The sequence below is a fragment of the Cylas formicarius genome, unplaced genomic scaffold (genome assembly GCF_029955315.1).
Source record: "Cylas formicarius isolate icCylForm1 unplaced genomic scaffold, icCylForm1.1 PGA_scaffold_6__28_contigs__length_40554024, whole genome shotgun sequence".
Lineage (NCBI taxonomy): Eukaryota > Metazoa > Arthropoda > Insecta > Coleoptera > Brentidae > Cylas > Cylas formicarius.
In genome coordinates this window covers 36,353,335-36,380,294 of record NW_026844347.1, presented here as the reverse complement: position 1 = coordinate 36,380,294, position 26,960 = coordinate 36,353,335, and the positions used below count along the sequence as shown (strand labels likewise).

The window sequence follows — 26,960 nt, the reverse complement described above, 5'->3', positions numbered from 1 at the left end:
TTTTTGACCCGCCATGTACACTTTATGTTTGCTGTAAAAAAAAATTAAATGAATTTCACATCGCATCAAACAATTCAGATTAATAAACCTAAGGAAATATAGCCAAATAGATGAAAATCGTTTCCTACCTTTTCTCAGATTTGCAATTTTAATTAAAATTCACGCACAACCCTTTGTTCGAGCGTCACGAAGACTTTATTACTAAATTACCATAATTATAAACCTAATTATGACGGTTAATTTTCATTGTCTTCGCTGAGGATCTGAACCAAATATTTAGTCATTATACGTTTTAACCGTTAATTTCATCTATTTTAAAAATGTAGGTCGCTCCGGCTATAATTTACAAGCGAATACTCCCACAACTTCCAAAATGGCCACCACGCTGCTCCAGTGTGAAATAATTTCCTAATAATACTCTTATTTTTGTGTCCATAAAACATTGTATTGCTGGCAAATGATTTAATACATTTTGATGCATTTAAAATTAGTGGTAAAAAGTATTATGTTGGTAGGACTGACTAGAGAGTGATACGACCGTCTTTGTTCTTTGCTTATGAAGTTTCGATGATGTTGCGGTTATATCTGTGGCTGGGGTTCCACTATTATGATCTGAGGAGAAAAGATTGAGAATTGGTTATGTCTTGTTATGTATTATGTACACCTTACACCCGGTGTAAGTTTTAGTCAAAAAATAAAATTGCCTTTACAAGTTAAACTTGTTTGCTCGCCTTATTCGGTCGATTTTGTTACTAAATAGATGGTCTTGCCGTAATAAATTAAATATGATACTAATCAAATCTATCATAATGTATATCACCACTACTTTCTGTTGCAGATGACAGATAGCGCTGCGTCGCACCTACGAAGATGGTTCGAAGCCGCACCCCTTCGCAAGGGGGCGGATCCCAAGGATTCGAAATGGAACGAAAGTACTCGGTACCTTCAAATCCCGATTCGAGGGCGTTTTCTGGCACCACATCGGAAGATTTGCACGCCTGGTCCATCTATAGGTCAGTCAGTGAAATACACCGCGTGAAAAAAATATTATAAAGTATATCGCCCAAGAGAACATGACAATTATTTTTGGAGTTTTTAAAATGGCTACCAGGGGCGTAATTATTGTTTTGAATTTGGGAACTCGGTTTATACAAAAATTTCTAATATTAAAGCTGAGACAAGTTTCAATGTTCTTGTTTACTGTATTTCCGCAAAAAAAGTGGTAGGAGTGTAAATAAATTGGTAATTCCGTTCAAACTGTTACTTTTTTTATTAAAATTTATAAAATTTTGAAACTAGATTTTTCAATGTTTTTTATGCAATATATGAATAATAATTCATATATTTTACTCTAAAATTAATAGTCTGCAAGGATTTTACTGCAACTTCTAAGTAAGAAAACGCCATCGGGTGGCAACGTAAACAATCTCAATCGCGTCACTCATACTTTAATAAAATGCGTTAACCTTTCTTGGAGATACGGACATTTATTTAAGAAAACCTTCCGACACTACTTATAAAAGTTATAAAAAATTTAAATAATTTTTCTCTGCTCCCCGAATTCCCTACTTAGTTGTCCCTACTGGGACCACCGGTACAGTCCATCTAATTTATAAGTTACGATGAAAACGAAGGAAATTATTTCTCAGCAGTTTTTACGTAATCTTTCAACGAAAACCGACTCCCCTAATTTGCATAGTAATTATTAATTAGTAATATCGATTGCGTCGACTTAAATTAACCCGGAGGAAGTCAGATTGCGACACTTCTGCGCGTTCCCACGGCATACCTTTTCGATCTCAAGCCTTATTATTTTCCCAACAGGCAAAATTTGAACTCTGACTTCACCGATAGCGCCTTGGGATCCACCGACAAGAGTCCTTTACCCTACGGCAACTTTCAGCTGAGGGATACCACAGTGCAATCGATCTTGTCTCATCCCAGATACGGTCCCAAGTAAGTGTAACTGTAAATTTTAATCGATGACATTCAGTACAAAGCCAATAAATCTTAAAAGATTCGAAAAACAGTTGCGAAGTGTGGAGCAAGGCTGCCCACTTAAGCTTTTTATTATTTTTTGTGGCTTTTAACCATCAAGTCGATTTATTTCTGACTAATTTTAAGTAAATTTACCCAAATTTTGGCGAAGCTTCTGGCCGTCGTGCCAAACTCTCCCCTATTTATAATGTTATATACCTATAATAATTTTAATTATTTATTAAAAAAGTATTTAATTTAAAAAAAAAGTTACTGATTAATCGATTAAAAATGTGTTGTTGGTATTTATATGATTTTCTGAAGATCTGGAATTACCCAAAAAATAACACTTTCAATATATTAATTATGATTCGGTTATACGTCATAATATCCTCTGTGAGACTTCTTCTTTTTTGCAATTCCTGTGGTCTGCCTCTTCTCCTTTTTTGTGGTGGCATCCATTCATAATTTTTTTTGGGTATTCTGTCTTCACTCGTGCGACTCATATGTCCAATCCACATTAGTTGTTTTTCTTCAATAGTATCTAATAGTCTCTTTTCTACATTCATTCTGTTCAAAATTTCGTCATTTTTAATTTTGTCACCAGCTCCAATACGTCTGTTGGAGCTACCTTTTATTTCATAGCCTTTCACATTTTCCAGACCTCTAACGAATACCTAATTGTATTTTGCACAAAGGAAAAAAATCCCTTTATTTCCCTTTAATAATTTTGTTTTGTACGACCGATGTTATAGTCACTCCTAAGTACTTATACTGGTTTGAATGTTTAATAGTTCCCACATCAGTGTGTAAATCTTGTCCGTTTATTCCAATAGCCATGTACTGTGGTTTCTCCATATTGATTTCGAAACCCCATTTCTTGTATTCTTCTACAGGTTTCCTAAACATATTGTTTATATCGTCCTCATCTTCTGCTAATATTACTTGATCATCTGCAAATAACAGCCTGTAGATAGACTCACTGTTCACCATTACACCCAATTTATTGCATTTTCGTTTCCACCCCCTTTAAGGTCTTATCTATGTCTCAGGCCTTTATTCACCAAAAATTCTTGAGAAGTTTCTTTTCCAATTTTTACTAAGCTTTTCGTATTATAATAGAACTGTTTCACCGTGTTTATATACATCACTGGTACTTCTTTTCCTTTCAAAGCATCCCACAACTTATTTATCGGCCCTATATAATATGCCTTCTTGAGGTCTATAAATATAAGGCTGAGCAAGCTATAGTTTTTTGGGCTAGTTGTTTTAGGCAGAAAATGTTATACGATTTTTCAATAAACGTCCATACAGTCTGCCAATAGAAGATGTTACACTTATCCCCCTGTAGTTTTCGCATAAATTTTTCTTTCTTTTCTTATGAATGGAGCTAATATCCCCTTTCAGTTATGTAGTAAATATAGATTTGAGCTTACCTATGACAGCTGAGGGAGACGCCTTTAATAGTCCTAACAGTATACCTCCAGGACCTGATCGTAAATCTCAATGTATGTTCTACTTCTGTCCTTATAAACTCTGGTTCCTGTATGTGTATATGTGAAGAATCGGACTTCAGAATACTATTTGCACAACTTATGACCTTCAGAGCTTTCAATTAAACTCTCGCATTTTACTCTATACCTGCTTATATAAATTGTTTGAGGGGGGAGGAGGTACAGGAGGGAGACGCCTTTAATAGTTCTAACAGTATACCTCCGGGACCTGATCATAAATCTCAATGTATGTTCTACTTCTGTCCTTATAAACTCTGGTTCCTGTATGTGTATATGTGAAGAATCGGACTTCAGAATACTATTTGCACAACTTGTGTCCTTCAGAGCTTTCAATTAAACTCTCGCATTTTACTCTATACCTGCTTATGTAAATTGTTTGAGGAGGGAGGAGGTACAGGAGGGAGACCCCTTTAATAGTTCTAACAGTATACCTTCAGGACCTGATCATAAATCTCAATGCATGTTCTACTTCTGTTCTTATAAACTCTGGTTTCTGTATGTGTATATGTGAAGAATCGGACTTCAGAATACTATTTGCACAACTTGTGTCCTTCAGAGCTTTCAATTAAACTCTCGCATTTTACTCTATACCTGCTTATGTAAATTGTTTGAGGAGGGAGGAGGTACAGGAGGGAGACGCCTTTAATAGTTCTAACAGTATACCTCCAGGACCTGATCATAAATCTCAATGTATGTTCTACTTCTGTCCTTATAAACTCTGGTTCCTGTATGTGTATATGTGAAGAATCGGACTTCAGAATACTATTTGCACAACTTGTGTCCTTCAGAGCTTTCAATTAAACTCTCGCATTTTACTCTATACCTGCTTATATAAATTGTTTGAGGGGGGAGGAGGTACAGGAGGGAGACGCCTTTAATAGTTCTAACAGTATACCTCCGGGACCTGATCATAAATCTCAATGTATGTTCTACTTCTGTCCTTATAAACTCTGGTTCCTGTATGTGTATATGTGAAGAATCGGACTTCAGAATACTATTTGCACAACTTGTGTCCTTCAGAGCTTTCAATTAAACTCTCGCATTTTACTCTATACCTGCTTATGTAAATTGTTTGAGGAGGGAGGAGGTACAGGAGGGAGACCCCTTTAATAGTTCTAACAGTATACCTTCAGGACCTGATCATAAATCTCAATGCATGTTCTACTTCTGTTCTTATAAACTCTGGTTCCTGTATGTGTATATGTGAAGAATCGGATTTCAGAATACTATTTGCACAACTTGTGTCCTTCAGAGCTTTCAATTAAACTCTCGCATTTTACTCTATACCTGCTTATGTAAATTGTTTGAGGGGGGAGGAGGTACAGGAGGGAGACGCCTTTAATAGTTCTAACAGTATACCTCCAGGACCTGATCATAAATCTCAATGTATGTTCTACTTCTGTCCTTATAAACTCGGGTTCCTGTATGTGTATATGTGAAGAATCGGACTTCAGAATACTATTTGCACAACTTGTGTCCTTCAGAACTTTCAATTAAACTCTCGCATTTTACTCTATACCTGCTTATATAAATTGTTTGAGGGGGGAGGAGGTACAGGAAGGGTATGAACATTGTCTAGGGTGACTGATGCCCATATTGATGACACCTCCGGTATCTAGGATGTATTCTTTGCCGCATATGTAAACTTCTGGTATCTCAAAGAGGATTTTGACATTGGCCGGAGATATTGACAGATTTTTGGAAAAATGGTAAATCTGTGTTGTAAGGAAAGACAACCGTCGTAAGTGTGGGATTGTTTTCGGCTCACTATCTTTGGAAAGTTATACCGAAGTGTATTGAAGAGAGTCGATAACCAATAATTTTTGCGCCTGATGTGTATCGAGTTGTGTGCGTAGGTTTTTCGTAAACATATTAATGAAATGGAAAAAAAATAATAATATTAATTCTATGTACCGTTCTATTTCATTTTGAAGCGATTCTGTCGACAACAAATTTTGTACAAAGAGGTCTATTCAAATTTCCATCCCTTTTCTGTATATCTTTATAAAATTGCTCCTTATTTATTTTTTCGCATTTTCTTGAATAAGATTTGCTTGAATTAGTCTTCAAAAAGACTAGCCTTCATGTTTTATGACAGTCTCCGGTCCGTTTACCCAAATCCATTCGTTTCTGGAATGTTTCGATAAAGAAAAAGCATTGGTAAAATCGCAAGACTGCTTATAATGCTTTACTTAATAGAAGACTTTGACCTTTGACTTTTGTGGAAATAAATTCCATTTGAAAAAGAAGGAAGTGTAGAGATTTGGGTTCATCTGAGGGAACGGCTTACTAATGAAGAAACCTAAATAGAAAAGAGTAGAAATCTGTTTTCTTAACCGGGCATGTTAGCGCATGTGTTAGTGTTTGGAAAGTTTTGTCCAACGACACGATTTATCACATTGGTCAACTACGTTCCAGGATCAATCAATACAAAGTTGGAAATTCAAAACTACATGGCAGTAAATGATTTTTTTTTTAAGAGAAAGGAAGGAAGATACAGTGTTATGACTCTCGCTATATTATTGTGACACAGATTACACGTTGTACCAAATAAAATGAAGTAATAGGTCGCAAAATTCTTTTCCCATTTTAGTTGTTAGTTAGTGTTGTTTGTTTTTGTTGTAGTAACTTCACCGTCTGATTGATTTATTATTTCTTCAGGTCCGCCTTGGGTTCTAACATGTACACCTACCTAAAGTTCGGCTTGCCCAGGGTGTTTCCTCCGAACCACAACGGTTCCACCAGATCTGGTCGGGGGACTCCTCAGCACTTCGCGAGGAACTCGTCGAGCAGACCTCAAACGCGGTGAGCGAAAGGTTTATATATACTGGTTTAATTTGTCTCGCTCAGCGGTCGTTACCTTTTTAATAAGACTAGTGTTATTAATCGATATCTTTGCTTAACTCGAAAGTGACTTAAATAATGAATTAAATTTGGAAATGGTTTTCGAATAAATTAATTGAAAGTCCAGTACTAGCCAAATATATATATATATATATATATATATATATATATATATATATATATATATATATATATATATATATATATATATTTGGCTAGTACTGGACTTTCAATTAATTTATTCGAAAACCATTTCCAAATTTAATTCATTATTTAAGTGACACTATATTCCGGGATATCATCCGTTCGCTCGTTGAACTCCGACTGGAATCCTGCATCCGACTGGAATCCTGCAAATCTTGCATCCGACTGGAATCCTGCAGACGTTTCGCCAAAATCTCACTTGGCATCTTCAATGCTCGCGCTCCGAAAACACTTCGAACACTCTATATATATATATATATATATATATATATATATATATATATATATATATATATATATATATATATATATATATATATATATATATATATATATATATATATATATATATATATATATATATATATATATATATATATATATATATATATATATATATATATATATAGAATATTACAGAAAAATACAGTGATTTATATCAAAATTATTTAAATAAACAATTTTCCGTAAAATTCACAGATTATCTTAAAAGCACCTAGATTTTTTATTAATCATTAATGAAATTATAATTAATCCATTATTATAAGATCAAAAGTTCATTTTAAATACCTGCTCCAAAAATCTTAGTTTAATAAGCGCAAATGCCCAATTTTTCATTAACTTATGAAAATTTTTTGATGTTTCTGCATATTTAGTTTCTACAAATATAATAGCAACTTGTTTTTTACGCTAAACAAAACAGACAATTAACAAACTCTAGCAATTGCACTGCAAACGAGTATCATATCCCATAAGCAAGTGCACTGTGAATCAGCCTGCAGTGTTGCCAATTCATTTTTTGTTTTTGAATTAAATATCTACCATTAATCCGTATTTTTCTGCCAAAAAAAATCCTAAGTAATGGAAAAAGATGGGGAAATTTTAACAAAGGTCGCTCAGAATTTTGCGCAAAACCAGCAAGGTGTTCTATTGAATTTACAATGTTGTCGTCTGTTTCAAGTTGACTTGGCAACGCGGCAAGTGCGTAAATATTTCAAAAAATATTTAATTCTCCATAACTTCGAATAGCTTTATAATACTCGTATGTTATTACCATTATTTTAAAAGTAACTGAAAAATTATATCCTGGGTCTCAACAGAATTATACAGGGTGTTGTTCAAGCCAACGTATGGACAAAACAGTTGGATTAAAATTATTAACGCCAAAACTTTTACGATACTGATTTCGAAAACGGGAAGATTGTGGACAAAGTAAATAGAAAAAATGGAAAAAGACATTTCTTAGAGTTTTATGCTAGTTTGGGTTCTGCTTCCACATTGCTACGGTACGCGTACGCACTTTCCCAAACACCCAGTATAACGGGGAAAGTTCGTCTAATCGGCGGACCATTCGGACATGATAGTTTTATCAGAATCGGCAGAAACTCGAACCAATTAAGGATTAATCCTCGTCACGCGAAACAATAGAAATAAATAAAAGCCAATTAGTCAGCACCGCTAACAAGCCACGTAGATCGTGACTCCTAATGACTCGTTTTAAGAGCTCGTTTTGTCCGCGGTAAACGTGTCCGCTTCAGCTAATTTAGAACAATGCGTGGACAGTATTATCGTAATTATTTCGACACAAGAAAACCCGATTACTGTCCGGTCGTTAAAAGTAAAAGTGGAGATTACCAAATTTGAGGCAGAACCGATTACCCTTACGCACTCCTCGTGATTAATTGGATAGGCGTTGGCGCATTGTTTTAAAAGCCACAGGCGATTGCGTCGCAAAAAACCTCGCTTATATGCAGATTAGCGCCTAACAAATTAACGTCACTGGATCAGATCTGCGCTTTAGTTTGGGCGCTTCAGTGGCGTGCTCGATATTTTTGCTTGCAAAGTGTCACATCTTTCAGGAAATTGAAGCTGTGTATTTTAACCTGTATCTGTAAATAAGCCATTGTGCTTCTTCTTAGGTTTACATACATTTTGATTTCTGGACATACCTTGACCGTTGTTCACCACTCAGTAGTAACTTCCTATTCGGGAGAATGAATTACATTAAAATTTGTTTTTAACCAACCAAACCATATTTTTTTAAAATACGCTTTGCGTCCGTAATCAAATTTTCTTATTGCTTTTTAGGACTGCCAGATATAAAAAAAAATTATGTTTCAGCAGTCAAAAATTGATGAGCAGGGGTCCACGCGAGGGATCATCAGGTTACGACAGCAGCGACAATGAAACCACCAATCAATACAAACAAAACCGGAAGTATCGTTCGGATCCCGACTTCCGGATGCAGAGCGCTCATCCTTCGTACCATCACGGGGTAAGCCACGCCCCCGACTCTGTTACGCTTTAAAAAAAATTCTTTTGGGTATTTTCTATATACAGTTGTTTTTAAAGGGGTTGCGGTTTTCAACGCAGCTTGCGGCTTTTTTGTGAAATTAAAGACAGTGGTTGTCGATTTTTTAAAAATAACTTTATTTTCGAATTACAAATTTACAAGATTACAACGTAAACTGCTGCAGTCACGCTCTGAAGAAGCCATCAGGATTATTGACGAAACGTCAGCAATTTCGACTAAGCAAAAACCGGCGCAGGAGGAATCCAGAAGTACTGTAAAAAGCATTACAGCAGCCTGGGGAACATTCTTTGAAAAATGAAAATAGAATCTTTTTTTACCTCTTCGTATATTTTGGTATATAGATATACCAGATTAGAAAATTTAAAAATCACCGATTATCTTAAAAACTAAGAGAACTATTAAAATTTATTATTTTTTAATTATTCAATTGCATTTCATACGTTTTAATTAATTGTTTATTTATCGACCTCAAAGTTTTTACATTTCTTTTATGAGCTTCTCAAATCTCTAACCTCACATTCTCGTCGATGGCGTGATATCGTAGCGTCCCGTAAAATTTCTCATATAATTATGATTGGTTCGACGTTAATTGTGTGCGACCGACTCACAAATAATAGCGAACAGTATTTATGGTAAAGTCGCCAACGCATGACCATACTATGCAACCACCTGCAATGTTAAATGAATCGGATAACAATCCATTACGCAAGACTTGTTCGGAATAATGATTGGCCAGTTCCTGTCGATTTTTAGCGATTCTTTTGTTGCCGACGGTTCGCCTTATTGTTGGTTGTCGTCGGTCGGTCGTCATTCTAGGCCACGCCCGTTAAAAAATTAAGCGAATCGCTGACCGAGAAGCCATTAGTTCATTAATTTTATGGGATTAGTAAATGCGGAAGACAAAGCTTACCTATATCTTAGTTGACCTTATAAAATGCTTATAAAATGCTAAGGTCACTTGCTTGCTGAGGATTGTCTCCATTGTTCTTGCGTATTTCTCTTATACAGTGTCACCATTAAAGTCCTGCAACATATGAGCACATTTTTTATTAATGCGTTTTAGCAAATTGTGATCCAGCGAATAGGTAAATAATAAATAAATTAACTTACGAAAGTTTTTAAACTTCGCCTTTACCGATCAAAAGTGACATGTTTTAAAATAGTATATTATGCAACTTTTTCTGCGACCGTTAGTCTTTGGATACATTTTCGCAAAACAACACGAATACATTCACTGACATGACCGTCAGAATTGACAAGCGTCAAAATTCAAAACGCGGGCAATATCTCCGAAAACATCCGATTGCTCCCAAATCCGTGCGGTAAAATCCCGGAAATGGCCAAACTGACGTGGTAAAGTGACGCTTCCCGCACGCTAGATCGGTGTGTAATTAGGTATTTTACAGACGGGAGTAGAAAAAAGATATTAACAAAAAAAATAGGTTTAGATAGCTATTTAGGTTTCAATTTTTTTAAAAAACTAGACTAGACCAAATATTGTAATAAAGCATTTTCCTTTAAATTAGTTCTAAAAATGCTCGATTTCAAAAAAAGTGAATATGGGTTTAACATTTCAAAGCCAAGTGAAGTTTAGTTGATTTTATTGTAGTACAAAGATTTGATTTAATAAAAAAATTTTATTGTATTTTTACGTCAACTGAAATGTAATAAAATTACTGGTTGCCATTAAACCTATTCGTTTATCGTTCCGATCGGTTCCGCTATTGTCGCTTTTTAACTCTGTACGTTAGACAGAGAGAGATGTACAATTGGATATGTGATATAAACAACGGAATAAACACAATTTTAAAACGTTATGTTGATTATTTAACTTTTATAATTGACCATTGATCAGTTTATTTAAAGAAAAAGACTGTAATTGGAAGAAAAATCATCCAAGGATAGAGCTGTTAAGATCAATTTTGTTTTATGGGTACTGATGAGACATGGTTATTTGAAAATCGTACAATTTGTCTTGGCAAGATATTAACATAACAACCGTAAAAACCACCAAAGTTGTTGTGAACGGTATTTAAAATTTCTGTGGGAAGCTTAAATTATAAATGTCACTTTAGTCACCGACTATTCAACTAGATTTTAATTGTAGCCTATAGCACGTAGTATTTAAATTGTTTGATATATCGCATAACATTTTTCTGTGTATTAGTTTTTGGGTACATTTTTGCAAAACAACACGGATACATTAACTGACAAACGTCAAAATTCAAACCGTGCGGTAAAATCTCAGAAAAAAACCCATTGCTCCCAAACTCGTGCGGGGAAATTGCGCAAGTGACCGAAGTGGCTCGGATCCTTGGGAAACGAAATTGACGTGGTAAAGTGACGCTTCCCGCACACTAGATTGGTGTGTAATTAGGCATTTTACAGACGCAAGTAGATTAGGCATTTGACTCGCGAATTTATTCGACACGAGCGGAGCCCAGCGGAGCAACACGTTCCGTAAACTTTTTAAGTCACTCGCTCCGCTCGTGTCAAATAAACTCGAGAGTCAGATGCCGTTTACCGCACTTCTCGCATAATATACTATTTTTACACTTTATACGTTTGTATGTATTAGTTATATGTATTGATATCGTTTTATTTTGACCAGTCGAAGTGAAATAAATCTGTCAAGACTTCGTCCAAAGCAAAATCCGTTGTACGTCATCAACCAGAAAATTAGTCTTGCTGGCAAGTTGTGACGGATATTTGGAAATCTTTTATTTATTGTGACTATGTTGTTATTATTATTGTTCGTAAGAATCTACCTCCTTGGAAGAATCTAATTTATGTTAAAGACAATAAGTTGATGACCTAAAATGTCGTTTTTTATTAGGAGAAAATAAAGGTGAAAAATTAAATGTTAATTTTTAGTTTTTTAACAAGGAATTTTTATCAGCTCACTAAAAATTATAAGATAATTTAATGACAGTAAAAACCTCACAATTGGGAGTATTCTTTTGCTTATATTTTGAGTCTGTCTCGTCATGTGGAAACCTCAACACAAACCGCTTCACTTTAAAAATAACATTTGATTTTGCATTTTCTACAATTCTGCAATATTTAATTAACAATACAATAAATACTATAAATAATAAATTTGTAAATTATTATTTCACATGGCTAATAACATAACTGTAGCAAAAAAAATGCACGCACGTGTATATAAAAAAATAAAAATAGGCTTCAAACTAAACCTACTCGAAAATCACTTTCATTTTTCTTGATTTCTAAATATTTGTCTTTTTTTTTTAAATTAACAGTGATAATGCTTTTAATTATAAAATTTATCATTTTTGCTGCAAAAGGTTCTTTGAAAAAGAGACGTCTTGTGTGATGTATGAATTCTTGAATGCTATACTCATAGTGAATCGTAGGTTTTTTCTTTATATGGTTTAAGAAATAGTCTGGCGCGCTTTGTAAAGGATATAATTTTACTTATTTTTACTTCATCAGTAAGTAGTTGAAGTTATAAAGAGTGAATATTTTTTCGTAGCAGCTACAGGAACCTCCTCACGCTCATCTACCGCTGGCGGCGATGCACCAAGGGGGCATCAGACCCACACCCACCCAATGGAACCGAAACAAGAGTATATCGGAGGCTAACCTTCTGGCCGCCGAATACAACAGACCTTACCATCCGGCGGGAATACCACCTCATCTGAGGGACCCTCGAAGAAACAGCGTGGCAGAGTTCGGACACCACGTGGCCCAACACGACGTCGTAGATCACAGGTATACTTTGGGCACAGACCACATACATATACTGACCGTTATGCAAAGCGCTAATTTAATTATTTTTATGAAGTACTTAGAGGAAGTTTAATTGCTTCGGTATAATTAATGATTAATTATAAATTTGATACGTAATTTGAATCATATACACTAAAGTCGAACGACTTAAACGTACTAATTTGAAATTTTAATTTTGTATTGTCGATGATAATTAAAAATTACACTTACGTACGTCAATATACATAAAATTAAAGCCGTATAAGCATCGGAGAGGTTTAATTCATTCTTACCTACCCATGCACATTAGTATATAGTATGCTAATTTTGGCCAAAATGTCTAAAAGTCAATTCTGGAAAGTGAACTTATGGCTGGTGACACAATGACAACAAAATGTAAGGGCATTACAAACTACGAAAGTTTAGATAAATAATGCATCGGCGGCTGTGCGGCGATATCACGAAGTTGGCTTTGACTTTGATAGTCAAGTTTTTGCTTGTTTTAATGAAAGCTTCATTCGTGTTACGACTGCGATGTTTGGTGATAGTGATAACCTAGATTTTTTTGCAATGGAGATTACAAACTCAGGTAAGGTTATGAAAATTTTTAGAAGAGACTGTGAAAAAAAATTGTTACTTTCAAAAATCGATGAAATCGAATTTTTCGAATGTACCTACGCTCGTATAAAAATTTTATATCTCGGTAACGGTAAGTCCTATGCGATCACCGTTGGTACAGAAATGATCACCGTCGAAAAAAAAAAGTTATTTTTTGAAACACGATAAGTGTCCGAAATTTGAAGCAATCGACTTCATATTTGGCATATATATGCAGCTTTGACCATTGACAGAACCTATTGAAAGTGGGGGGCTGAGGGGTCGGGAAGTATTCTAAAAAAATAAAAAATCGGGTGTGCAAGGGTCTACAAAAACCATCATTTTTCAAAAACCGTTTAGGAGACCGAAAAAATTCTTGAACCAGAAGACGCATAAACTTTTATTCTTGACAATTTTTCAGTAATATACAGGGTGCGTCGCAAATTCAAAAAAACTGAAAAATGGGTCTTCCTATTATTGAAAATTGGTTAACAATAACTGAAAGACTACGATTCAGATCTCACTTTCTTTTATATTGCGATATAGCCCTCCTAGACAGCAACAACTTTTGTACAAGGTGTTCCCGATATTCTGTGCTAAATGAGAAATGTGTTAAGTGTCCTAAATTTCCAGATATCAATTTCAAATTTGCCAGAGAAGTAAAAGGTCTGTGTCCATATTTAAATCCAATTTTACCAAGTATTTTTTAAAAATGTTAGAAAAATTTTTTTTGGTCATTTTTGCTTCCATAAAAATATGTTTTCCTCTATAATCGTTTTGGTCTCCAAAGACGGCAACACGACCAGGAAAGCCAATGCTCAAGAATTTGCAGAGATAACAGGTGTTTCTTACAGTTTGATATTTCGGTGCTGGATTATTTTTATCGCACTCAATTGACAGCTTCCAATAAACTTATCTAAGTTCGAGGCGTACTGCTTCGAGACTGGCCTATTTTCATGGAACATATCCGCGATTTCCACAATTCACAAAATTATTGTACATAGTAAACAAATCATTGAAAACCACGTGTTGTGTTGTTGTGTTGATAGGTTTCTTCGGTGAGGGAGCTTCGAAGTCTAGAAATGAGATATACAATGATATATAGGGAGTTTCATGCCAGAAAAAGCAGCAGAATTAATAACTTGACCGCTATATTTCATCGAGCAATGGATACCTCAGACCCTTTCATATCTTCGTTGTCCCTTAAAACAAGAAAATCAAAATTGAAAATAAAACTGCTGCCGCCTGAAGTTCAAGATTTATTGAATTCTTATGAATACAGTCTTGATGACGATAAATTAGAAGATTTAGATTGGGAGTCGTCGAAAATAGAATTTTTTTTGGATTCCTTAGAATTGGATAACTTAGGTAGCAGTGAACATTTGTGAAGTAGGTAAAATTGTAAATACACATATATGTAGTTTTTCTTTCAAAATTAGTGTTTTTGTGCCCGAATGATTTTTCAAATGCAAGCAAAGGAAATAAGTAAAGCGGGTGTAAAACAAAGGAATTTTATAAAAGTGTTATAAAAGTTTTTTATATTAGTTTATGGTTTGATCAAGTTCTGTATTCAAGTATCCTTGGAGCAACAGTAACAAGCAACACACGTATTTGAAGTTGATTTACAATATAACAATATTAATAAACAATTTTGGCCCACGAATTAACAATTAATTTGAGTCGACTTAGCAATAATCTATTCATCAACCGAGGCAAATAACCGTAACAATTTGTAAGTCTGCAAAACTTGAACTTTTTCAGTGTGATCAGCCGTATTAGCAGGCCGGTGTCGAAAGCGGAGAGCCAGTTATCGATGCCAGTGTCCAGAAAAGCGCCCTCTGTAATTAGGAATGACTACCTGGGGGCGGAAGAGGACGTTACGCCGAGTTTTATGTACCCCCACTTGCAGGTAACCACAGTTGCCTATCAGCAGCTTAATTAATTAATTATTTGTTTGGATATTTGAAACAGGACTTACGTGGACCGCAGTTTAACGACGAAATTCAATTACAAGAGGCTGTTTAGCTCATTTTGCAGACAAACCAAAAGAATATTTTTTTAAAGGGATTTTTTTTTTTTAAATAATAAAAAATTGTTACTCTACTTTGTTTCTTTCATATTCAGGCCGGGAAATTTTGGCGCTGCCCTCGTACTAATAGATATATTTTCCAAATATAATCGATCCTATCTGAATTTCCTATCCGAGACAACTCCTCAATGTCCGAGTCATTCCTCAGTTGCCCGTGAATATGAAGAGTCTATAACCTCTGCTGGTATGTCTGTTACTAACTATCTAGCGGCTTGAAGAATGGATGAAGAATTTTGGAATAACGCAATGAGTTTGTAAACTCAAAATGCAATCAAAATGAAGTTAGTATGGCTCAGGCCAGACAAGCTGCTTCACACCTAATGAGCTCGCAATTTGCAGAAGCCAAGAAACTTAAGAAGAAGAAGAACCTACTTCATATCTATTCTATTTACTAGCGGATCATTTTTTAAAACAGCAAGTGTACCGTCATGGCCGCCGTTTTCATCAACAGGTCAATGGCGCGAGCATGTGGCCTTCATCGTCGACGCCGTCGTGCCTCAAATCGCGACACCACCTCCTCCTCAGCGAGATCTCGTTCGAAGCACGCGGTGGTGACGTCTTGGCAGTGATGTCAACGTCCGAAGAGGAGGGCACGGCCATTTTGGACCTCGTGGCTGGTAGGAAACGACTTACTCAAGGTGACGTCTTGCTCAACGGTCAGAGGCTCAGATGCGACGCGTTGAGGTCGAGGGTGGCCTACGCTCAGAGCAACCCCCATTTGTGCAAAGACATGACAGCAGTGCAGATGATGAGGTAACGGTTGTTCTGCACACGATACGATTTTTTTTTAACAACGTGGTTAAAATTCGGGAGGTGATTTTATTTATTATAAGTTATAGTGTGAATCGCGTAATTAAATACATGCATATCATCAGAAATAGTTCGACTTTCAAATAGTAGTATTGGCGTGCCGGTTAAGGCATCTCATTGAAATCAGATCACTGCAAACGACCTCTTTCTTGTTTAAAAATACCCTTTTTTTATTAACAAGTAACCTAAGAAAATTTTGTGAACTATGAGAATTGAGTGCAAAAAATGCCTAAAAACTTATACCCGTATATTATATCATGAGAAATATCTCAGTCTAAATAATAGCAATAGTAAAATAGTAATAATATATTTTTTCTACTCCCGTCTGTAAAATACATAATTACCCACCGATCTAGCGTGCGGGAAGCGTCACTTTACCACGTCAGTTTCGTTTCCCACGAATCCGAGCCACTTCGGACATTTCCGGGATTTTACCGCATGGATTTGGGAGCAATCGGATGTTTTCGGAGATATTTCCCACGCTGATGGTCATGTACGACGGTCGTAGAAAACGTATAGTATACAACACGTTCGGTAAACTTTTTAACTCACTCTTTTATTAAAAACTCGTGAGTCAAATGCCGTTTACCGCACTTCTTGCATAATATACCCACGTCAAAGTGTGGGAAATATCTCCGAAAATGTCCGAAGTGGCTCGGATTCATGGGAAACGAAACTGACGTGGTAAAGTGACGCTTCCCGCACGCTAGATCGGTGGGTAATTAGGTATTTTACAGACGGGAGTACAAAAACGGTATTGTTGGTTACCTTTCAACCTTAAGTTAAATAAGTTTTGCAGGTTATCGATCCAGCCGAACATTGTCATTCGGAATGATTTTATCAATATAATTTTTATAAAACAAAACAGTTGTTTTTTGTCCAGTCTAATGCTTACACAGATAGAACGAATTAATCTTTCTTTCAACCATGTTTGTTTATTGCCAGCAGCGCTACCATTGGAGAATAAATTCACGAATTACTTTTCAGATTTCACTACGATCTCAAGAGACCGACAGGAAAGTTAGGCTATTTGAAAATAAATTCGGCAGACCGGGTAAGCGGCTAAAGTCAAGTCTGTTCATAGGTATAAGAAAGTGACTAACTGATACGAATTAAGGAAAGACCCGGGCAAGCTGTAAGAATGAAATATGGCCGAACAGGTCCGTACTAAACAATATTTATTTATTTATTTATGTATTTATGTTTAAATCTAAAATAAAATTAAAAATTATTTTTATTACCTACTTAAATTACTTAAAATTATTCACATAATATATCAGTATCACTATAGTTTTCATCTCCTGTTCTAATTATTATTTGTTCTATATTATTTGCAATATACGATTGTTCTGCTTTTTCTATATGTTTAACAGAATTTGCCAAATTTGTGGAGGGATGTTAAAAACTTCACTTTCTATAAGTTTGAGGACACTGGAGTTAATACGTGGAAAACATTGTTACGAATGGCAGATTTCAGTTGGTGGCAAACATCTTAAATGGGATTAAATATACAGTGGTCAAATGGAAGGAAGCCTTAAAACTGTATGCCCTAGATTTTTTGCATAATTATCACAAACGCACCCCTTTTGTACGTTCAACCTTTGTAGAACCTTAATTAATTACTTTTTGGTTTAATTTTCGTGAAAATAAATGTCGTTATTATACATGTAGTTTTGGATTGTTGCTTTTGTGTCACATGTGGAAGGGGTTTTAGTCAACTGTCTACTGTGATGACTTGCATTGTCCATTACAATTACGCTATTAGGAGGAATGTTTGGAACTAGTTTGTTTTTAAACCAACTTTCAAATAAATCAGCGGTGGTGTCTTCATGGTAATCCAGAGAAGAATCTTTAATATTTTTCGCAGACAGAGAAAGCCCATTTGGAATCCAACCATCTTTAGAGCCAGCATGCAAAAGAGTTATTCTTTTACCCTTTTCCGGGGTATCATAAGTGTCGAACCAGGTTTCATCCAAGTAAATAATTGGCCTTTGTTGTTCTCTGTAAATCATATTTTTTTCTAGATACTCCAGTCGCCATTTCCGAATTCTAGAAAATTCCATTAAAACTTGCCTTTTGTCAATTTTTTTAAATCTAAAATCCATGTGTTGAATAGACTTCCATAAGGTAGTTCTGCCACATTTAACACCGGTTTCATCTTTTTCAAGCCTCCTAATTAACATATCTAATGTAGGCACGCTTTGTTCCTCGTATAACTGCTAAATTTTACGCCGTATTATATCGTGACCACTTTCATCTACACTCGAGAAAATGTCAGCATCGCTTCTTTTCTTCCTCGCTGAAATGGGATTATTCACAATTTAAATTACAGTTGATGTTGGAATTTTCGTCAATGTGGCCGTTTCTTCTAAAGATGCTGGCTTGCTGGCACCACGTTCAATGAGAGTCAAATAAACATTGTTTATAACCTCCTTAGTCTCAATAGAATAGTGCTTTCGACATTCGGGCGAGAGCATCTCCTGAGATACACTAGACTCGCATATATTTTGCATAATTCGCCCAAGATTCAACACACGCTGTATTACACACGAAATAAACTTAAACTAAGTAGTATACCAAAGCAAAGATTAAACACAGGTAGGTATAAAATTATTTTCTATTCTGGACCAGAATTTTACCTGAATTTAATTTCCGAAACGTTAGGTAATAATCTTGTTGCATTGTATGTTAATGACCACCCTTGGATAATCCCATTTAAAAGCAATTGGTCACTTTCTTATATCTATGAACAGACCATACCTAGTAATCAGAGCCTCTGAGTCAAATACGAAGTCCAAATATTTTCAGATAAACCTACTGATAGAAGAATTGGGGTTGGAACAAGTGCGCGACACTAGGATATCGGTGATGACGGCGTCGGAACGGCGACGGCTCAACGTCGCTTGTCACTTGCTGCTCGACACCGATATCATAGTTCTGGATCAGCCCACCAGAGGCATGGACATCTTCGACACCTTCTTTCTGGTCGAGTAAGGAGTTGAAGGAGTTCAACCGGGGTCTCGGAGCTAACTCCAACTTGCACTTCGCAGATACTTACGTCAGTGGGCCAACGGAGGAGCGGGAGGTAGTTCCCTGGGCAGAATTGTGATCCTCACACTGCATCCGCCCACTTACGAAATATTCACCATGCTGTCGCGCATCCTCCTGGTGTCGGCGGGGCGAACCATGTTTAGCGGACGAAGGCGGGACATGTTGCCATATTTCTCCATAGTCGACTACCCGTGTCCAAATTACAAGAATCCCTCCGATTACTACCGTAAGCATCATAATTTTACAACGTGGACCAAATTCGAGGGGCCTCTATGGCTTTAAGCATTTGCAGTATAGTTAGTCCAAAACTAATATGCCTCGATTTTCGAGAGAAGTCGAAAACTAAAAACCACATCATGATATGGCAAAGCGTTTCTATAAAAACCTTCTATAACTTTTTTATTTGTAGAGATAGAGATTTTTATTGAAAACATTTTTTGAAGGGCAAATCTAGCTGTTTAACCGATTTTGTCTTAAGTTCACGAGATATAACACAAAGTTACATTTTTTTAAATGGAATATCCCAATCTTTTCAAAAAATTAGTTTCCTAATAACATTTCCTGTCAAACGATGTGCTATATACATATTCCACAGTGCGAGGTTCAATTTTCGTATTTGCAGTTTTCACGCGACGGATATTTGACAAAATCAAAACATTTTTGGTACAAATTTTTATATTCATTATTCTAGAAACACTTTAATGAACCCGGATTGATTGTAATTTCAGTGGACTTGGTTACACTGGACGACCTGTCAGCTGAAGCTATGCTAGAGTCGTCGCAGCGGATCGAACAGCTCGCTGAAATTTTTCGACACAAACAACCCCCCATGAGCGACCCAGGCCCGCCCTCGCCGCTGCCCATGACCGTTAAAAGCACCAACTGCGTGTACCAGTCGTTTGTATTGTTCACGTAAGTTTGGGCATATTTTTGTAACCCATTAAACCAAGATTTCTTGAAATCAGCGAAAGGAAACCAACAGAGTGTATACAAGGTGTTTCAAAACAAATTTGATAAACTTGAGGAGGTGATTCGTTGTTTAAAATAAAGGATAGGTTGCAAAGTTGTGTCAAAAGCCAATTAGGGAAATATCGCACTACAAATATTGAAAAGTATTCAAACTAACTGAGCAATGTCAAAAAAACAAAAGGTTTAAGAAATATCAGCAGCTCATTAGATCTTTTCTCTAACAAATACATGCCGTTAGCATTTCCCTAAGCACTGGTAGGTTATCAGGTTTTATAATGTAGGTAAACGTAAATTTTCTGCTAGAAATCTGAAGGGAGTCCGTTTGAATAAATGTACATCTCCTCCAATCTCAATCTCTTCCAGAACCTTCTCAAAATCGGTATTTATAATATGACGCCGGTACGTGGATAAAGGTCCTTCATTGTCGTTGCGGTTTTTGGTTAGACAAATGACAAAGAAAAAAATAAATTTTTAGGTCACAATCCTGCTTTTTCTCACAGTTCTTGACAAGGATCGATTTGTCGCTGAAGAGTAAAAATTGTGTTGTTTTTTTAATAGAAATTTTTCAAGAATACTGTACAGGGTGCGGCAAAAAGGTAGGCAGGATTTCAAATAGTGGTTGTTCGGTTTGTAAAACCGGCAACACTGTGTACGCACTCGCGTTAGGCAGACAAAAATATGCAATTTTAAGTTATCGACATGGCTTGGAGCGGAGTGCATCGTGCTTTCGTTGTCACGGAAATGTGTAATAGCGACGCAGCGCGCCTTTCGTAATCAGTTTGATGTTGGTCGGCATGCCGCGGTTCCGGATGGAAGAACAATTCGTCGGTGTGTTTTACAGTTCAGGGAAACAGGTTCTGCGCTTAACCGAAAATCTACTAGCCGACAGTAAGAACACCGGAAAATGTGAATGCAGTAAGAGTTTCCGTACAACAGTCTCCAAGGCGTTCAGCTCGTAAGCATGCAGCTGCTTTGGGAACTACCGATAGAAGTGTTCGAAGAATTTTACACAACTCACTCCAAATGCATCCGTACAAAATAATGGTAGTGCAGGAATTAAGCGCAGGAGATTTTGAAACCCGTACAAATTTATGCCGGGATATTCTTCAAAACATTCCCAAAGGCACTGTATTCATGTCTAGCGATGAAGCTCATTTTCACGTCTCGGGTACCGTAAATAAGCAAAATTTCCGTGATTGGTCAGCAAATAGTCCACAGGAACTCACTTTTTCGAAGAAGATGGAATAACGGTAACAGTCAACGGAGATCGATATTTTCATATACTTAACAATTTCCTGCGTCCAAAGTGAACGAGTTGAACAACGATCAAAGAGAACATCTTTGGTTCCAGCAGGATGGTGCTACATCGCACACAACGCGTCGCTCACTAAATTTTCTTCAAGAAATGTTCCTAAACAAAGTGGTGTCTTTACGGGGTGATCTTGGCTGGCCGCCACGTTCGCCTGATTTGTCGCTATGCGACTTTTTTCTTTGAGGTTACCTGAAAGCGTTTTCGCACATCGTCCGTAGACTTTGGAAAAATTAAAAGAATTAAGACAAGAAATTGCCTCAATTCCCCAAGAAATGATCCATCTGGTGATGCGCTTCCGCGAGAACCTACAAGAGTGCATTGACAATAATGGCCGTCATTTAAAAGACATCATTTTTTAAAAGATAACGTTCCTAAATGGCATAAAATGTACATTTCAAAAATAATTAAATGTTTGCTTCATGTAGTTTGGTTAATAATACCTATCATTTTGCCGCACCCTGTATTTTCACATTTCATGAAAATACGTCCGTTTTTAGTTCTTTGCTATTCCCTAAAATTCAACTAACAACTAATCTACTCCAGGAAAGCCATGATTTACACTCAACCCAACACGTTCATCAGCTGGCTGACATTGATAATCATGTCGGCGAGCCTGTCCCTCGTCTTGGGTGCAATATTCTGGGACGTGCCCAACTCAGATCCCCAGCTGAATTTAAACGATAGATTAGGTTATCACTACAGCGTCATGTGCGTGGCCCCGTGGCCTATTCTACTCTACCTCACCCTGCACGAAGTCAAAAAGAACAGGAAGACCGTCGAGAGGGACATCAGCGACGGCCTCTACGGTAGATTCACTTATATTTTTACAAAGGTTCGTCCTTTATATTGCCCCGTAGACACGTAATTCGTTTGGGTTTCTGTTGCAGACTGTTATAAACGTATTCCCTTCGTTATTTATATGGTTGATCTACATTATACCGAGCTACTCGATGTGCGGGCTGTACATGCAAAGCTTGAACAATTACGACGGGTTCTACATCTACATAGGTAACCGCGTCACCATCAAAACGACGTTTTATCCAGAGCAAACCTTGAAACAGTTTCTTAGTCAAAATTATACAGGGTGTTTGGTAATTTATGTCATCTAATTTAATAAGCGAAGTTAGGGCTCGGGTTTTAAATCTTATCGGCACTGAAAATCGATGGAGCAACACAATGTTGCAAACAGAACTTTTTTGTAACTCACGAAAGAAGAGAAAGTCTCTTAAGGTTAAGAAAAAAAATCTTTCTGTAATACTCCGCGAAAGAAACTGTAGGTGACAATACAACTGATTAATACTTTTTGCAGGTAAAACTGATAGTTTCTTGCTTAATTTCTTTTATTTCCCACTTTACTAAAGTTCCCATTCGTGAAAGTCTCAACATGATTAAAATTCGAGAATCTGGAACCATCTTAATCGAAAAATGCTTGCCTTTTAACTGTAAAACGTATGAGCAAACATCGGGAACAGGTAAGGGTTTTCCATAATCACCAGTCATCAGTCTTTAAGAAGAAAGCCTTCGACACCTTCAATCTATAACGCAAATTATGGAAATTTTACGTTGATGACACTTTTGTTATTTTACCATTGAATTATAAACTAATAATAGTCTAATATTCTTAGATATTCTTATCAATAGAAAATTGAGAATAACACATAGACCGATAGCCCAACTCAACATTACTGACCACTTATCAAAAGATCTTAATAAATATGTCAAAACCAGATATACCACTTGTCCAAAAATCTGTCTACATCTTCGACGAAAAAATTCCATTTGAGATATGGTCTGTTCATAAATATAAGAAAGTAACCAATTACTTTTGAATGTGATTATCCATTAACGTACAATGCAACAAGATTATTACCTAAAGTTTCGGAATTTAAATTCAGGTAAAATTGTGGTCCGTAATAGAAAATAATTTTATACCTACCTGTGTTTAATATTCTTTGGTTTGGTATACTACTTAGTTTAAGTTTATTAGTAATCATTCTTATTTCGTGTGTAATACAGCGTGTAATGAATCGTGCGCGAATTAAGCAAAATATGTACGAGTCTAGTGTATCGCAGGAGATGCTCCCTCCCAAATGTAGAAAACACTATGCTATTGAGACCAAGAAAGTTATACACAATGTTTATTTCACTCTCATTGAACGTGGTGCCAGCAAGCAAGCATCTTTAGAAGAAACGGCCACATTGACGAAAATTCCAACATCAACTGTATGGAAAATTGTGAATAATCCCATTTCAGCGAGGAAAAAAAGAAGCGATGCTGACATTTTCTCGCGTATAGATGAAAGTGATCAAAATATAATACGGCGTAAAATTTACCAGTAATAAGAGGAACAACGCGTGTCTACATTATATATCTGAATTAGGAGGCTTGAAAAAGATGAAACCGGTGTTAAATATGACAGAACTACCTTATGGAAGGAAGTGTATTCAACACATGGGTTTTAGATTTAAAAAAATTGACAAAAGGCAAGTTTTAATGGAATCTTGGCTAAAACCTCTTCCTCATGTGACACAAAAGCAACAATCCAAAACTACATGTATAATAACGACAATTATTTTCACGAAGATTATACCAAAAAGCAATTAATTGAGGTTCTACAAAGCTTGAACCTACAAAAGGAATACGTGTGATAATTATGTTTTGTACCAACTGAAATGTGCCGTTCGTCGTAACAATGCTCTTTCTCCAATGTCCTCAAACTTATAGAAACCGAAGTTTTTAACATCCCTGCACAAAGTTGGGCAAATTCCGCTAAACATATAGAAAAAGCAGAACAAAGAACAATCATTTATCCATATTGCAGATAATATAGAATATAGAAGCATATAGAATAATATAGAAAGAATATATAATAATTACAACATTCGATGATAGCGATAGTGATACTTATATATTATGTGAATAATTTTAATTTAAGTAGGTAATAAAAATATTGTTTAGTATCTTTCCTAACATAACCCCAAATAATTAAATTTTAAGCAAAGTACGGACCTGTTCGGTCATATTTCATTCTTTCCCGCTCTATGAACAGACTTTACCAGGAGTTTACAGCATCCCACATATATGCGGCAAAGAATACATTTGAGAGATCGGACGAAAAATATCAACTAGGCTCAAAGGACATGAAAGAGCCTCAAAACTAAGGCAAACAAACTCATCAGCAGTTGTCGAACAAAATCACGAAACCGGACATCAAATCTTATAAGATAAAAGTAAAATTCTTGCGTATAATCTATTCTTCTACCAACGAAAAATCGAAGATCCTACATAAATCTCTACGTAACTAAATAATCTTAACAGCGACTCAAGTCTTCACGTTTCACCAATATGAGAATCAGTTATGCGAGACAATGTTCATGCCCCTCCTTTAGTATGCGAACCCGTTTTAGTTTAACTCTGAACAAGCTGATTGGCGCAAGCAAGTTTGATTTACAAACAACCGACGAAGGAAGCTAATCAATTATATGATAGGAATTCCATAACACCCTGTATATTAGATAATTGACTAAGGACCTAGGTTTAGAGCTTTGGTTTAGTTATAAGTATGCTAAAATTCCCTATTTAAAGCCTTGTTGCTGACGTTGGCGACATCGTAAGACACATTCTACAGAGTGGGAGCTTTGCTGGTCTTTGGATATAATTTTATCGAGTATAGCTTAAGTTAATACAAATACCCCTCTGGTTTTTCAGGTGTCATGCTCCTATATCTGAGCTGCTTGCAGATAATCCTCCTCTATTCCATTTACCTGCTCCCATTCTCAGACACGGCCGCCATAGTGGCTTCGGTGGTGGTGTCCGCGTTTTTCCTAGTCGCCGGCTACGCGCTGCACTTTAGAGACCAGCCCTATTACGTTTCATGGCTGAGGCATATAAGCCCCACGTCCTGGCTGATGCCCTACGTGCTCAACAGGGAACTGAGCACCGAAGCGATCGAGAGCAGTTCAATTGCGCCAGTGTGTCGAAACAAACAGGTGAGATTCATTTGGTTTTATTGGGATCTATATTTTTTTTCAATATGGCGGAAGTGCTACTTTTAAAGGCTTTCGACATTGGCCAAACGGATACCTTTGCATAAGTCCACTTATTAAACAAAAGCAACGCCAATGAACATTAAAGTATCTACAGTCGTTTAGAGTGGCAACGCTGTAATCGACTGTCATAGGTTTTTAAAATTGACGTAACACAATTTACAATGAATAAAACCCTATTGAAACTGATAAAGGTATACCGCCACGATGTAATTTACATTTAATAATCTCCACTGAAGGTTTGGGCAAAAATATATACAGTAGGCAGATCATTAAACACTATAGCCAACAACTTCCGGCGTTTCCGGTACTTTAGTCACTGGTTCGGGAACGATCAGCTGCTTTCGGTACATTCTAAACACTGTTGGTACTTTGACATGTGTCAGTTATCATAGTAACATCATACGTCGCCCAATGCATGTATTCTAACTGTCTTGTTTTCTAGAACCACTCACTAGACAGCACAATCATCTTCCTAGAAAACGCATAGAATATTGAAGAAATATATTTGAATGTTCAGTGAATATCTTAGTTACTTCTAGGAATATTCTCAGAACACCCCAAAGTTCTGAGAATGTACTGAAGATATATGGTAGAATGTTTTTGTAATATTCTATGCCTTTTTCTAAGTACTTTATTCTCCCTCTGCATCTCATGCTTCCTCTTCCTTGTTCTCACTCTCCTTACACTTCACTAGCCCTGTTTAATGACTCTTTCTCTGTCAGATTCAATTGTGGTATTAAAGAATTTTCTCACTCACTCAAGAGATTTCCGAGAAATTTTTCCATAATTTTTATCAGAATATTTTCCCCTTGAATTATAGACGCTACATTTTTGCTTTCATTTGAAATTATACTTAACCCCTAGAAAAAATAAAAAAATAAGTTAAGTGTGTGTTAAGTAAAAATAAAAATAAGTAAGTCAGCAATACTTGTTAATAATAATAAATAATTGTAAAATATTCTCTTTTAATGTTGCCGTGCATAGCTTCATAGAATATTTTTAATCATGTAATACATCTTATGATCATTTATTAGGTAGCGTTAAATAAAATCCTTCGAAGAAATCCAACTAAGCAACACAACGTCGTGACTAAAGTGGGGTGTGTCAAACTTGTTGCACTAAATATTAATATTATAATTTTGGATATTTGGACAATGTTTTTATTAGGTCCAAATTCTCAAATTTGCATTTGTTTTAATGCCGTTTATCAAGTTTGTTGCATAAATCGATATCTTAAAGAAATTCAGCTGTATGTTTTGTTTATTCTCCAGCATTTTTTTCATTTTGTAACATCAAGTAATGTTTGCGACAGCATCTTTTTATCTTTTAATTTTTATGTATAATGTACTTTGAGTCTTATTTTAAGAGCCTATTGGTATTTCGATTTCGTGACAGGTATATTTTAAAGTGGCATCTTCTAACTTCTTTAAAAATCGACTCTTCCTCAATTTTCCAAATGCGTTTGGTCAACGTCTTAAGCTTGTCATGATAATAAGT

At 36.0% G+C, this 26,960-nt stretch overlaps 1 protein-coding gene across 3 annotated transcripts in view; it reads left to right on the top strand.

The window, feature by feature from the left end:
• The window catches only part of LOC132703023 (ATP-binding cassette sub-family G member 8), a 62,642-nt gene that overhangs the window by 34,309 nt on the left and 1,373 nt on the right, over positions 1-26,960 (top strand). The window contains exons 2-15 of one of the 3 annotated variants that reach the window (XM_060672035.1): positions 839-1,013; positions 1,825-1,956; positions 6,153-6,296; positions 8,661-8,814; positions 12,353-12,588; positions 14,944-15,091; positions 15,723-16,024; positions 17,069-17,135; positions 18,890-19,071; positions 19,132-19,358; positions 19,861-20,044; positions 21,957-22,245; positions 22,301-22,421; positions 25,123-25,403. In XM_060672035.1, coding sequence (XP_060528018.1) covers positions 871-1,013; positions 1,825-1,956; positions 6,153-6,296; positions 8,661-8,814; positions 12,353-12,588; positions 14,944-15,091; positions 15,723-16,024; positions 17,069-17,135; positions 18,890-19,071; positions 19,132-19,358; positions 19,861-20,044; positions 21,957-22,245; positions 22,301-22,421; positions 25,123-25,403 — 2,610 coding nt within the window. In that variant the 5' untranslated portion in view covers positions 839-870. Of the gene's footprint in view, positions 1-838; positions 1,014-1,824; positions 1,957-6,152; positions 6,297-8,660; positions 8,815-12,349; positions 12,589-14,943; positions 15,092-15,722; positions 16,025-17,068; positions 17,136-18,889; positions 19,072-19,131; positions 19,359-19,860; positions 20,045-21,956; positions 22,246-22,300; positions 22,422-25,122; positions 25,404-26,960 lie in introns of all 3 variants that reach the window. The other 2 variants (XM_060672034.1, XM_060672033.1) reach the window with 2 other exon arrangements.